At 39.8% G+C, this 15,098-nt stretch overlaps 1 protein-coding gene across 2 annotated transcripts in view; it reads right to left on the reverse strand.

Annotated features, from left to right (window-relative positions):
- ANTXR2 (ANTXR cell adhesion molecule 2) overlaps window positions 1-15,098 on the reverse strand; it is a 398,739-nt gene that overhangs the window by 362,053 nt on the left and 21,588 nt on the right. For both annotated transcript variants that reach the window (XM_069742748.1, XM_069742756.1), the window contains one exon: window positions 1,899-1,970. In XM_069742748.1, the coding sequence (XP_069598849.1) occupies window positions 1,899-1,970 (72 nt within the window). The remainder of the gene's footprint in view (window positions 1-1,898; window positions 1,971-15,098) is intronic.

Below are 15,098 nucleotides of genomic sequence, written 5' to 3' on the forward strand. Positions count from 1 at the left end.
TATATATGTATTTATATTACATACATATGTAGAAGAAAAGCCGGCAATTCAGGTGCCGTGTACTGTAGAATCACTGCAGGAGCCGACAGGATAGAAGAGATGGATTACATACAGTAAATACATATAGAATAGGTAGATATCAAGATGTTTGTGACAAATACAATTATTACAGTGTGTGTGCAGCTTACTGTACAAGTATTTAATTATTAAAAGATTATTTTTCAGAAAAAAATGGCGTGGGCTCCGGCGAAATTTTTGTAACCTGCAGTGAAATTCTACCGTCTTACGGTGCTAGCGGGGATCTCACCGAGGTCACCGCAGTTCAGCCTGGTTCGGTACGGAGCGTCAGTGACGTCACCGCTAGTCACTGAGGCTGCGCTCGCAGCAACTCATTCATCAGTGGTTCTCAGCCTGGACAGTCGCATTTTGGCACTGTCCAGGTTGAAAACTAATCATACCCCAGACATGGATTACGGCGTGGGACAGAACGACGGAGAGGTGAGGGATATTGTTGTTTTCTATTTTTGGTTTATTACAGGAGAACAAGCGCTTCGGTGGAATTAGGCAAGGTCGTAAGTATGGATTCAGTGAGATTATTAAAGGAGTGTCATTTTTTCAATTAAAGGACTTTTTTCTGGGTGTCTGTGTTTTTTTACAATGTGACTATGGGGTTAGTAATGGGGGTGTCTTATTGACACCTCTCCATTACTAACCTCAGGGCTTGATGTCACCGGACAATAGAAGAAGCAGTGCCAAGTGTGAGGTCACATCCGGATGTCCTTGACTTTTCTGCAGCAAATATGCTGCAAAAACGTCAACCTGCATATTTGCAGTGTTTTTTCACCATCCATTCAAGTCAATGGGTGAAAAACGCTGCAAAAACACTGAAAGAAGTGACATGCTCTATGTAAAAAAAAAAAACGCTGCAAAGCACAAAATCCTGATGACAAAAAAAACAATGTGTGTGCATGAGATTTCTGAAATCTCATAGGCTTTGCTGGTACTGTAAAAAGCAGCTGAAAAGTTGCATAAAAAAACGCAACAAAAACGCCAAGTGTGAAGAGCTATGTGCCCACTTGCAGAATGTAAGCAGAATTTTCCTCAACAAATCCGGGCTCCCATTCCAAGAAATCAGCTAGCAGTTTTTTTAGCGTTTTTTTTCGCTTTTTTTGCAGTTTTACCTCATATTTGTCGCGATTTTCTCGCATTTTTCATGCGTTTTTTTCCATGCATCCTAATACAGTTAAATAGCGGCAAAATTGTTGTGATTCCACAAAATTAATGAACATGCTGCGTTTTTTTCCGTGATGTGTTTCTGCTGGAGAACAAAGCACAGCATGGGCACAACAATTGCTTAATGCCATTAAAAATAATGTGGTGCTTTATGTAAGCGTTTTTTAAGCGTTTCCACAGCGGAAAAACACGGCAAAATGATTGGGCACATAGCCTAATAGTTCTCAGTCAAATTGTCCCGAGCATTCTATTGTTTAAAACACTATTTTAAATACAGAGTCTTCTGTCACCCCCTCCAGCCGTTAGAAACTAAAAGAGCCACCTTGTGCAGCAGTAATGCTGCATTCTGACAAGGTTGCTCTTTTAGTTATTGGTGCAGTCAACCCCCCTGCTGCACACGCCACACTGCCGTCACTCAAGGCTTCTTCGGCACCGGGCGCCGCCCCCTCTGCTCTGTTTTCAAATCAAATCCGGCGCCTGCGCTGTTTTGTTCTGCCTGGGGCAGGCGCAGTGAGCGCTGCCCGTCTGACCTCAAATGCCGTCTCGCAGACTGCGCCTGTGTGGCCGCCCTGCTTGTGAATCCCAGCCCCGCACTGTGCATAATGCATAACACACTGCGGGGCTGCGATTCAATCATATAATAATATAAACAACCAGAAACATACCTGTCTCCTGTTAGTGGCATAATTGTTGTCGCCTGAGTCGAAAATACAATGAAGGACAACCTCATTCGTGGACTGAAAAACAAATCAAATAAAAAATGTGAGTTTTTATTATTGTAAATTCTGAATGTTTTCTTATTGCCTTGCTGAATTATGCACTACTTGGATGCTAATGACCATTGACAACACTGAGTGACATGAAATATTGTGATTTGTTATAACACGCCATACTGCCCTCTTCAAGTAATTATAGCATAGAATAGCGCAAAATGCAATTACATTTTAACATTGGATGCTTAAAACAAGCCATATAACATAACAACAAGATGGTTGATCACCAAGCCACAAGTAATATTCGTGTGCCAGTAAGTTAACCTAAAGGTTTGTACTGTATAAAACTTGCCCTTTGTTAAACCTACTGAATGCTTTGCGGTATGAGAAACATTTTGGATTGGGGAATGTTTAAAGATTTTTCTGTATTTTCATGACTATGAAAATTGTACATTCACACTGAAGGCATCAAAACTATGAATTAACACATGTGGAATTATATACTCTATGGTTGTCAATTGCCAGATTGCTGTGAGCTCCACCCGACCGTCGGCGCTTATAGCAAGTGAGAATTTCTGCTTACACACAGGCAATCTGATCATTACCTGTGTGTAGCAGAGGCGATCGAAGTAGTGCAGCTTCTAGACTATTGAAGATGCAAAACAAAAATGCTATTGAACATATTAAAAAAATAAAAAAAATATAAAAGTTCAAATCACACCCTTTCACCCCATTCAAAATAAAACAATAAAAAAATCAAATATACACATATTTGGTATCACCACGTTCAGAATCGCCCGATCTATCAATATAAGAAAGAATAAACCTGAAAGCTAAATGGTATACCGAGAAAAAAAGTCAAAATACCAGAATTACGTTTTTTTGGTCACTGCAATATTGCATTAAAATGCAATAACGGGCGATCAAAAGATCATATCTACACTAATATGTTATCAATAAAAATTTCAGCGCGGCGCGCAAAAAATAAGCCTTCACCTAACCCGAGATCACGAAAAATGGAGATACTACAGTTATCGGAATAGAATGCAACTTTTTTTTTTAACAAACTTTTGAAATTTTTCACCACTTAAGTAAAAAAAAAAAAACTAGACATGTTTGGTGTCTGTGAACTCGTAATGTCCTGGAGAATCATAATGGCAGGTCAGTTTTAGCATTCAGTGAACATGGTAAAAAAAACAACTGTGGGATTGCACTTTTTTTGCAATTTCACCACACTTGGAATTTTTTCCCCATTTTCCAGTACACAATATTTTAAACCAAAGGTGTCTTGAAAAGTACAACTTGTCCTGCAAAAAACAAGCCCTCACATGGTCATATTTACAAAAAATTTAAAAAAGTTATGGCTCTGGGAAGAAGGGGAGCAAAAAACGAAAACGCAAAAAACGAAATACCTCTGGTTGCTAAGGGGTTAATCTAATGGTATTTGCCATAAATATGTATATTTTTTCACTGGTGTATACACCACTATTCTCCTGAATCTGATGTTGCTTTCATTTACACATTTGCCTCCCTAAACCATGCCAAGTTAGCTAAAAAAAAAAAAAATATATATATATATATATATATATAATACATATATTTATATATGTAGACAAGAGAGGGTCATATCTCAGGATCGAGGATGTGTGGTAACAATGCCAGATTGAGGAGAAGACAGCATTTATACCATGTAAATATATTACAAATGTACAAGTCCTGGTTAAACTTTCTGTCTACTTTTATTCCAACTGCTCCCAAGCATTCCAGTTTTTATTTTTAGGCCAAAAACAGCTGATAAATATGGGCCTTTTCATTTAGTGTTAATTATTAAGATTTGTACCAAAGCGGTCTACTAGTTTCTCTTTTGATGTTACTTTATACTGCTCTGCATAATTACCCTTTGATTAACACCCCCTTAGGCCAGTCTCACACGTCCAGATAATTCCGCTACCGGAAAAATCGGTACCGGAATTATCCGTGTCCGTGTGTCTGTGTGCTTATGTTGAACATCAGTGTGGCACACGTGCGGCAGCCGTGTGCCGACTGAGGACCACACGGACCGTGCAGGAGACAGCGCTAGGGTTAAGCGCTGTCCCCTGCGTGCGGTGCTGAAGCCGGTATTCATCCCTTCTTCCCAGCAGCGCTCGCTGGAAAGAAGGAATGAATAATCTTTTTTTTTTAAATTTTTTGTTTTTAAAATAAAGTTGCCGGTAATCTGCCCCCTCCCGCCCCCTGTGCACCCCCCCCCCCCCCCCCCGCTGGCATTAAAATACTTACCCAGCTCCCTCGGCGCTTACATCCTCTCAGCGTCGCTGCTTGTCCTGTATGAGCGCTCACGTGGTGCCGCTTATTACAGTAATGAATATGCGGCTCCACCCCTATGGGAGGTGGAGCCGCATATTCATTACTGTAATGTGCGGCACCACGTGACCGCTCATACAGGACAAGCAGCGATGCTGAGAGGATGTAAGCGCCGAGGGAGCTGGGTAAAAAAAAAAAAAAATTAAAAAAAAAGATTATTCATTCCTTCTTTCCAGCAAACGCTGTTGGAGAGAGGAAATGAATGGGGCTTCAGCACCACACGCAGGGGGGACAGCGCTTACAGTAGCGCTGTCTCCTGCACGGCACATGGACTGCACACGCACAACATCCGTGTGCGATATGTGTTTGACACGGACCCATTGACTTTAATGGGTCCGTGTGATCCGTGCGCTCCCACGAACACTGACATGTCTCCGTGTTTTCCAAACGGACACACGGTCCGTGAAAACACGCTGACATGTGCAGAGACACATTGATTTTAATGTGTCTACGTGAGTCACTGTCTCCGGTACGTGAGGAAACTGTCACCTCACTACCGGAGCCACTGATGTGTAAAACCGGCCTTAGAAAGAGAATAAAAATTGTCACTGAATGAAAAGGCCCATATCTTTGGATCCGAATATGAAAAAAAAAAACAAAAAAACTGAACAGTGGGGATAAAATAAGACAAAAACTGGCCACTTTTTTGCATGGTGACAAATGTTCTTTAAGTGAGATAACCATTTGTGACAAGTTATCAAGGTGGGATATAATTTGTCAAAATAAACTTTGCCCCATCTGTAATACTTGGATGGTCATTTGCTTGAATACAACGGCTATTGTCGGAGAAAAATAGCTTTAGCATGAGCTTGTATGATTTCATGATTGAAATTCCTAAAGGCAGCTGGACATTACTGTGGTTTAAAAAAAAATCTGAATGCCTCCGTTTGTATATAATGGGTTTAATTAACCCATTGGCACCTGTACCTCCACCCTGGGGTTCATATGTGTAGAGGGGCTCAGAAGCTGAGTTCGCTCTACACGTGGCAGCTGCTGGCTGCCCGTAACAACAGTGAACGGCAATAGCTACGATCACTACTGTTTAACCATTTTGGTTGCCATTGTCAATCACTTACAGTGGCACATAAAGAAGCAATTGCATTGGCTCCCATTGGTCACCCGGGTGGCATTTTTGGGGTGTGAATAGCATACGATGGCAGCCCACTAAAAGCCCCCATGGCTGCAATCTTGGCATTCCTGTGAAGCCCAACAAAAGGTGGAATTGCAATGTATAGAACAAGAGATCAAAGGATTCACGTTCCGTAAATATAAAGTAAAAAAGTTAGATTTTAACAAAAGAATAAAAACATATTTGGTATTGACGCAAGCATAAAAGTCAGGTCCAGATAATGTTATTTTGAACACTACATGTTCTTAAAAGATGCAATAAAAGCGATTATATCCCGTAAGTACAAGAAATTGATATAACTAAGACTGTCAGCTCACGAGACAAAAAATAATACCGCAAAGCTCATTTGACAGAAAAAATAAAAAAGTTACGGGTTTTATAAAATTGCGACACAAACAAAAAAATAAGTTTTTTGCAAACGACCAAATTTTTTTATTTAAGGGGTGTAACAAATATCAATGCAAATTTATTTCCATCACAGTCACAATAAACTGGAGAATCATGTATTCTTGTCATTTTTAACATACAATTAATTTTTGACAATTTCCTCCCATGAGGATTTTTTTTTTCCTGTTTTTCAATTTAAATTTTTCTGGTAAAGTGAATGATTTCATTCAACTCATTCTAAAACAACAAAAAAAACAAGACCTCAAGTGGCTGTGTTGACAGAAAGATTAAAAAAAAATGTTATGGCTCTCTGGAAGGAGAGGAAGATAAAACAAAAGAGCAAAAACAAAGAAGTGGCTTGGCCCGTAAAGGTTTAAGTCTACGGAAAGTATTGCAGATAAAAAAAAAAAATGAAAATTGCAAAGACATACAACGTATATTTCATAGCCCCTAGTTTTGATCATGAAACTAAAAAAAAAAAAGATATGTATGCACTTGACAGGAACTAGGGTAAAGTTTCATATGAATGTATTAGAAATCTCATCCCTGATGCTGAAAGCCCCTTAATAGTATTTGAAGCAAAAACATTAAAGCCTTGTTCGGTTCTCCGACATCCCCAATGTTTAATGTGATCTGAGTTGTCTTGTCCATAATTTGCATTCAGATGAACAATATGAAAATGCATGAACAAGCACAGCTCAATGCTTTAGACAGCGAGAGTGGCTGGAACACCAACCGCGGAGTATGCTGAGCTGTGTAGACCCAGTTTTCATCCTGATTTTAACAGTATTAGTCTAACTAGATAACATACAATGTTTCTGGAAGGCTGGTCACCCTTTAAAACTTGCATACAGCCTGGCATCTGGATAAACGAAGCATAGATTAAGCAAGTCTGACTGCATTTGGCATGCTTCAAAAATACCCATACAAGATAATTATCAGTTATACAATAGTGAATTTTATCAAGACTGATTGCTCTTGGCAGGCACTGCAGTGAATTCCGCACTATGACCTATACTATTGCTTTTATTATTTTTAATTTGAAACATAACCACATTTATTGTTTATTCATACCTACACTATATTGATAAAAGTATTGTGACATCGACACATATACAGGACCTAAATACAGGAACTTTTAGGACCTCTCGCTCTAAATCCATAGTACCGGTATTTAAAATGGAGCAGGTCCTTCTGTTCTTCTTGGAAGGCTTTCTGCAAAATTTGGAAGTGCTTGTACAATAATCCAAAAGAGCACTTGTGAGGTCACTATTGTTGGATATGAGGACCTGGCTCACAGTCTCTAGTCTACTTCATTCCTAAGGTGTTCAATAGGGTTGAGGCCAGAGCTCTGTACAGGCCAGTCAAGGTCTTGCACACCAAACCCAACCAATCATGCCAATATAGACCTTGATTTGTGCACTGCGGCACAGTCTTCCTGGATCAAAAAAGGGCCTTCCTCAAACCGTTCCCACAAAGTTGAGGATTTTTTACAATTTGCTCCACGCAAATTCAGAAAGATTTTCTTAAATCGTAGAGGGTTGGGAAAAGGTTAAAAAAAAATAATATTCACTTCACTGCTCATTTCCCAGCTCCCTCTGCTGCTTTTTCTCCTCTGTAAGTCCTCAATAACTCTTTTAATGCCATCAGTCACTGATACCCAGGACCTCTTCAAGCTAAGCCACTGACTTCAGACTCAGGACATCTCTACATCATAAGGTTTAAATGACATCATGATGGCAGGACATAGGCATAGTCCCAAGGTTTCAGAGCACAGCAGTGGTAAGAAAAGGTTCTAAGGGTTGTATGGGGGACAGTGAGTAATGGAGATGGGCAGTAAGGTGAGTATTGGCTGTCCTTTATTTTTGTAAATCCTACATGTGTTATGCTCTGGAGTCTTTCCAGACCGCACAGTATAAGGCCGGCCTCACACTAGCGTGTTTTACGGACGTAAGAGAGGTGCTGAAAATATGGATTGCATATGGTACAATGCTTCTCTATGCCCCAGCTCCTATCAGCCGTATTTTATGGATCCGTATTATATGGTCTTCTACGGCCGTAGAAAAACGCAGCATGCTGCGTTTGTCACCGTATTGCGCAAAAAATACGCCAATGAAAGTCTATTGTAAGGTGACATTAAGCCAGATTAATAATGGAGAGGCGTCAATTATGACACCTATCCATTATTAATCCAATTGTATGAAATGGTTAATAAAACACACACACATTATTACAAAGTAACAAAGTATTTTAATAAAATAAATACACAGGTTGTTGTAATATTTTATTATACTGGTAATCCACCTTAAGGCCCCTGTCACCTGTAACAAATGTAAAAAAAACAAACAACCATATTCCATACCTTCCAATGATCAGTCTCATCCCATGCTGTAAATCCATCTGAAGGGGTTAACTAATTTTACAAGCAGAAGCCTGCTAATGCAGCTGTGCTCCTGCCTGTAAAACCTCGGCGACTTAATGGAATGTAGGTGAATGACCTGTAGTTACCTCGAGTTGCGGTGATGCGCCCTCTGCTGGATGTCCTCATATGAACTCGAGCCTGGGAAAATATTCTGAAAAGTTTCCAGGTAAAGGTTTGTAAAGGTTAATCTGCATTGCCGGTATAACAGAATGGAAGAGGATAACAATATGCAGGAATGCTGTTTATTAGTCAAGGCGTTTTGAAGATTCCAAACTTCTTCATCAGGAAAACCACAATGTATACTTATGAAGAAGTTTGCATCTCTAGTATATAGGCAGATGTTCAGTGGCTCTGAATCAGGGAGTAAGAAAAGCAGTATACAGTATTATTATTATAGTCGTGCTTGACAATTATAAGGCAGGTGCTTTTGTAAAAAAAAAAAAAATCCACATGTACTATCTCCATCCATACAAGTTTATGGGTGCACGAAAAAATAAATTGGATCCCACATGGATCATCCATATAGCATTTGATATTTACAAATACGGTAGGTTGCCATTATTAACCTAACCGTATTTGATCATGCACATTTGAAACTGGTGACACAGATGTAAAATATGGACACACATAAGGCACATGGATGGAATATGGATGACAATATGTATGAAAATTTTCTGAGTTTTCTGGATGAAAATCTGATGATATTTGTTTAACCTCGGCCGTAATGTAGTCCGTTTTAATAGTATAATTAAATGGATTTCTATTCTGAACTGTAGAAAAAAGACCACATATCCAAAAATCAAGAGTGTGCAAATCAGTCATCAAAGCAAAAGGTGGCTACTTTGAAGAACCTAGAATATAAGACATATTTTCAGTTGTTTCCCACTTTTTTGTTAAGTATATAATTCCACATGTGTTAATTCATAGTTTTGATGTCTTCAGTGTGAATTTACAATTTTCATAGTCATGAAAATACAGAAAAATCTTTAAATGAAAAGGTGTGTCCAAACTTTTGGTCTGTACTGTATATGGGACATATGACTGGTGTAATATCTGATGTTTGTAGTCATAGTGTAATACGCACTAGTTACATATCATCCTGCATGTGGTGTACTATATGCACAGACATCCCACATTACATACAGGATAATAGTTAGTTGATATAATATCTGGTGTCTGTATCACAGTATATCAAATACCATCACATATTATGCTGCATACTGGATGTAATATACTGTGATACCGACACCCAGCGTTAGGTGGAAAATTAATTAAAAACAAAAATCTTTAATGTATAACATGGTTAAAATTATGGTATAAAATGATTGATTTAGAAAAAAAAGGCAAGTAACCCGGGAAACTAATGGCCTTACATGTTTCAAACCGACTAGAACACTCTGAACTATGATTAAGAACCAGTCGGTTTGAAACGTGTAAGGCCATGAGTTTCCCAGGTTACCGTATATACTTGAGTATAAGCCGAGATTTTTAGCCCATTTTTTTAGGCTAAAAGTGCTCCTCTTGGCTTATACTCAAGTCATTGTCCCAGGGGGTCGGCGGGGGAGGGGAGCGGCAAGAGTGGCGGCTGTCACATCATATGCATCTGCTCCCGGCGTGGTTTCTGCTTCTTCGATGGTCTCCAGCGCCCGCAGCTTGTTCCTGTGTTCAGAGGTCATGTAGTACCGCACATTAAAGTAATGAATATGGACGTGACTCCACTCCCATAGGCGTGGAGTGCATATTCATTACTTAAATGAGCGGTACCATGTGACCGCTGAACACAGGAACAAGCTGCCGGTGCCAGAGACCATCGGAGAAGCAAGCACGTCGTCAGGAGGGGGGTGAGTAGTATGATGGGGAAGGGTGAGCCATGTGATATTCACCTGTCCCCGTTCCACCATCAGGCTCTGTCTTCCGCATCCTCTGGCTGTGACGTTTAGGTCAGAGGGCGCGATGACGTGGTTAGTGCGCGCTCTCTGCCTGAACAGGGCGAGAGGTGAGTATGTCATTTTTTTTTAAATCGCAGCAGCAGTATATGGGGCATATTATTCTATGAAGCATCTTATGGGGCCATCAATCTTTGTGCAGATTATATGGGGCATAATATTCTATGGAGCATCTTATGGGGCCATCAACCTTTATGGAGCAGCATATGGGGCATAATATTCTATGGAGCATCTTATGGGGCCATCAACATTTGTGCAGCATTATATGGGGCATAATATTCTATGGAGCATCTTATGGGGCCCATCATGAACTGTATGGAGCATTATATGGGGCTCCTGATTCAATATAGACATTCAAAAACACTTAACCTACTGATGTCTCAATCAATTTTACTTTTATTGGTATCTACCGTATATACTCGAGTATAAGCCGAGATTTTCAGCCCATATTTTTGGGCTGAAAGTCCCCCTCTCGGCTTATACTCGAGTCATATACCCGGGGGTCGGCAGGTGAGGGGGAGCGGGGGCTGTGTAGTTATACTTACCTGCTCCTGGCGCGGTCCCTGCAGTCCCTGGCTTCCCCGGCGCTGCAGATTCTTCCTGTACTGAGTGGTCACATGGCACCGCTCATTACAGAAATGAATAGGCGGCTCCACCTCCCATAGGGGTGGAGCCGCATATTCATTGCTGTAAATGATCGGTAACTGTGACCGCTCAATTACAGGAAGAAGCTGCAGCGCCGGGGAAGCCAGGGACTGCAGGGACCGCGCCAGGAGCAGGTAAGTATACGGGGAGCACAGCGCTGCACGATATTTACCTGCTCTTCGCTCCGGAGCGGCTCTGTCTGCTGCGTCTCCTGTCTGTGACGCTCAGGTTAGAGGGCGCGGTGACGTAGTCAGTGCGCGCCCTCTGCTGAGCGTCAGTGCTGGAGACGGAGCCGCACGAGGAGCAGGTAAATATTGAAAGCGCTGGCATCCTGAGCAAGAAAGGTGAGTATGTGATTTTTTTTTTATTGCAGCACCAGCAGCATTCTATATGGCACAGCATTATATAAGGAGCATCTATGGGGCCATAATCAACGGTGCAGAACATTATATATGGCACAGCTTTATATGGCACATCTATGGGGCCATAAAGAACGGTGCAGAGCATTATATATGGCACAGCTTTATATGGAGCATCTATGGGGAAATAATGAACGGTGCAGAGCATTATATGTGGCACAGCTTTATAAGGAGCATCTATGGGGCCATAATCAATGGTGCAGAGCAATATATATGGGGCACAGCTTTATAAGGAGCATCTATTGGGCCATAATGAACACTGCAGAGCATTCTATATGGCACAGCATTATAAGGAGCATCTATGGGGCCATAATGAACGGTGCAGAGCATTATATATGGGGCACAGCTTTATAAGCAGCATCTATGGGGCCATAATGAACGGTGCAGAGCAATATATATGGGGCACAGCTTTATAAGGAGCATCTATGGGGCCATAATGAACGGTGCAGAGCAATATATATGGGCACAGCTTTATAAGGAGCATCTATGGGGCCATAATGAACGGTGCAGAGCAATATATATGGGGCACAACTTTATAAGCAGCATCTATGGGGCCATAATCAAAGGTGCAGAGCATATATATATATGGGCCACAGCTTTATAAGGGGCATCTATGGAGCCATAATCAACTGTGCAGATCAATATATATATGGCACAGCTTTCTATGGAGCATCTATGGGGCCATAATGAACGGTATAGAGCATTCTATATAGCACAGTTGTATATGGAGCATCTATGGGGCAATAATGAACGGTATGGAGCATCTATTTTTATTTTTGAAATTTACCAGTAGCTGCTGCATTTCCCACCCTAGGCTTATACTCGAGTCAATAAATTTTCCCAGTTTTTTGTGGCAAAATTAGGGGTCTCATACCAGTAGCTGCTGCATTTCCCACCCTGGGCTTATACTCGAGTCAATAAATTTTCCCAGTTTTTTGTGGCAAAATTAGGGGTCTCAACTTATACTCGGGTCGGCTTATACTCGAATATATACGGTACTTGCTTTTTTTCTTAGTCAACGGTTTTATACCATAATTTTAACCATGTTATACTTAAAGATTTATTTTTCACTGATGGATCTGTTGCTGGATACCTTTCCTTCTTTAGTAATATGTATACCGTGTACACAGACATCAGTTGATACACACAGGATAATTAGTGACTGGCACATTATATACTATAATATTGAAGTTTACAATCATGACTTGTTTGATCAAGTATGTCTCAAAAAAGAGCGACCAAGGTTATTAGAGGACTGGGGGTGTCTGCAATACCAAGATAGGTTATTATACTTGGGGCTATTTAGTTTGGAAAAACCAATGTTTACGGGTGATCTTATTACAATGTATAAATACATGAGGGGACAGTACAAAGACCTTTCTGATGATCTTTTTACTCTTCGAACTGAGACACGGACAAGGGGGCATCCTCTACGTCTGGAGGAAAGAAGATTTAAGCCTAATAACAGATGCGGATTCTTTACTGTAAGAGCATTGAGGCTATGGAACTCTCTGCCGTATGATGTTGTAATGAGTGATCCATTACTAAAATTTAAGAGGGGACTGGATACCTTTCTTGAAAAGTATAATGTTACATGTTATATATACTAGATTCCTTGATAGGGCATTGATCCAGAGAATTAGTCTGATTGCCGTATGTGGAGTCGGGAAGGAATTTTTTTCCCCAATATGGAGCTTACTCTTTGCCACATGGGGTTTTTTTGCCTTCCTCTGGATCAACATGTTAGGGCATGTTAGGTTAGGCTATGGGTTGAACTAGATGGACTTAAAGTCTTCCTTCAACCTTAAACGCAATGTTACTATGTTTGGCCCAAATTACTGTTATTATAAACAGTTCAGCAAGTTGAAGAGGAAATGATGTCCAAAAGGCCTAAAGTTAAAAATGACACATTTCCTTTGTATTTTAGGGGGAAAAAATTATATATATATATATATATATATATATATATATATATATATATATATATATATATATATATATATATATATATATACATATATATATACACACACTGTAATTTTTTGCATTTCAAAAACTACAAAAAAAGAAAGTGGGCAGATGCAAAAGTTCGGGCTCCCTTGGAAATTTGTGTGTTCATATAACTTTGACAAAGGTCTGGAGTACCAAGCTAAATCTCAGTGAGAGTTGCTCATAGAATTACTGGAGAGGGAAATCGGAACCCCTGCTTTACTGCAAAAGACCTTCAGAAAGATTTAGAAGACTATGGAGTTGTGGTACATTGTTCTACTGTTAAGAGACACCTCTACAAATATGGCCTTCATGGAAGAGTCATCAGAAGAAATCTCTCCTGCGTCCTCACCATAAAATTCAGCATCAGAAGTATGCAAAAGAACATCTAAACAAACCAGAATTTTGGAAACAAGTCATCTGGACCGATGAGGTTAAAATAGAACTCTTTAGCCACATTAATCAAAGGTATGTGTGGAGAAATACAGAGCACAGAATTTCAGGAAAAGAACATCTCACCAACCATTAAGTATGGGGTGGATCAATCATGCTTTGGGGTTGTGTTATAAACTATGGCACAGGGAACATTCCACAGAAAGAGGAAAAAATGGATTTAATGAAATTTCACAAATTCGTGATGCAAACATAACACCATCTTCAAAAAAGCTGAAGTTGAAAAGAGGATAGCTTCTACAAATGGATAAGGATCCTAAACACATGTCAAAATCCACAATACATTACCTCAAAATGTGCATGCTGAAGGATTTACAATGCCCTAACAGTCCCCTGATTTGCACATTATTGAAAATCTGTGGCTAGACCTCACAATAAGGCTGCCGTCACACTAGCAGTATTTGGTCAGTATTTTACTTCAGGATTTGTAAGCCAAAACTAGGAGAGGAACAATCAGAGGAAAAGTATAATAGAAACATATGCACCACTTCTGTATTTATCACCCACTCCTGGTTTTGGCTTACAGATACTGATGTAAAATACTGACCAAATACTGCTAGTGTGACGGCAGTCTAACTGTCCATGTAAGATGACCCAGGAATCTCACAGAACTGGAAGAATTTTCCAAGGAAGAGTGGATGAAAATCCCTCAAACAAGAATTGAAAGACTATTGGCCAACTACAAAAAGCGTTAACAAGCTGTGATACTTGCAAAAGGGGTTCTTCTAGGTACTAACCATGTAGGGTGCCCAAACTTTTGCATCTAACCATTTTCCTTTCTGTCATTTTTAAAATGAAATGATGAAACTATATATATATATATGTTGCCTAAAATACAAAGGAAATGTGTCATATTTAACGTTTGGCCTTTTAGAGATCATTTCATCTTCAACTTGATTAACTGTTCACAATAACAGTAATTTTGACCAGGGGTGCTAAAACTTGTACATGCCACTGTACTGGTCTCAACTACTAATAGCAACATCTTTAAATGAATGACGAAGGAGAAGTCCAGATTATGTGGATGCTACTTTAGGCTATGCTCCCAAGATGAACATTTGGTAAGGTTTTGATGTTTTAAAAACACACAGCATCAAAAACTCACCAAAAAATTAATCGTGGGAACCTATTCTTAAAGATCGTTGATGCAGTAAACTCGTATTTTATCTGTTTTTACTGTGAAGCGTGCCAAACCCCTTTTTTGAACTTTGCCATGCTCTGCTGTCCATGCGGTGGAAACAGTATTCTTTTAAATAAATTAATTATTATAGTAATATACGGTTATCTATGGTAATTTCTTATCTGCTTACAACAAGCTCTCCCAATTAAAATTGGATTACATTACATCTGCTTTTATTCTTTGCAATTACCTGTTTGGCAATTAAGTGAATGAATATGGAA

The sequence above is a fragment of the Ranitomeya imitator genome, chromosome 1 (genome assembly GCF_032444005.1).
Source record: "Ranitomeya imitator isolate aRanImi1 chromosome 1, aRanImi1.pri, whole genome shotgun sequence".
Classification (NCBI taxonomy): Eukaryota; Metazoa; Chordata; class Amphibia; order Anura; family Dendrobatidae; genus Ranitomeya; species Ranitomeya imitator.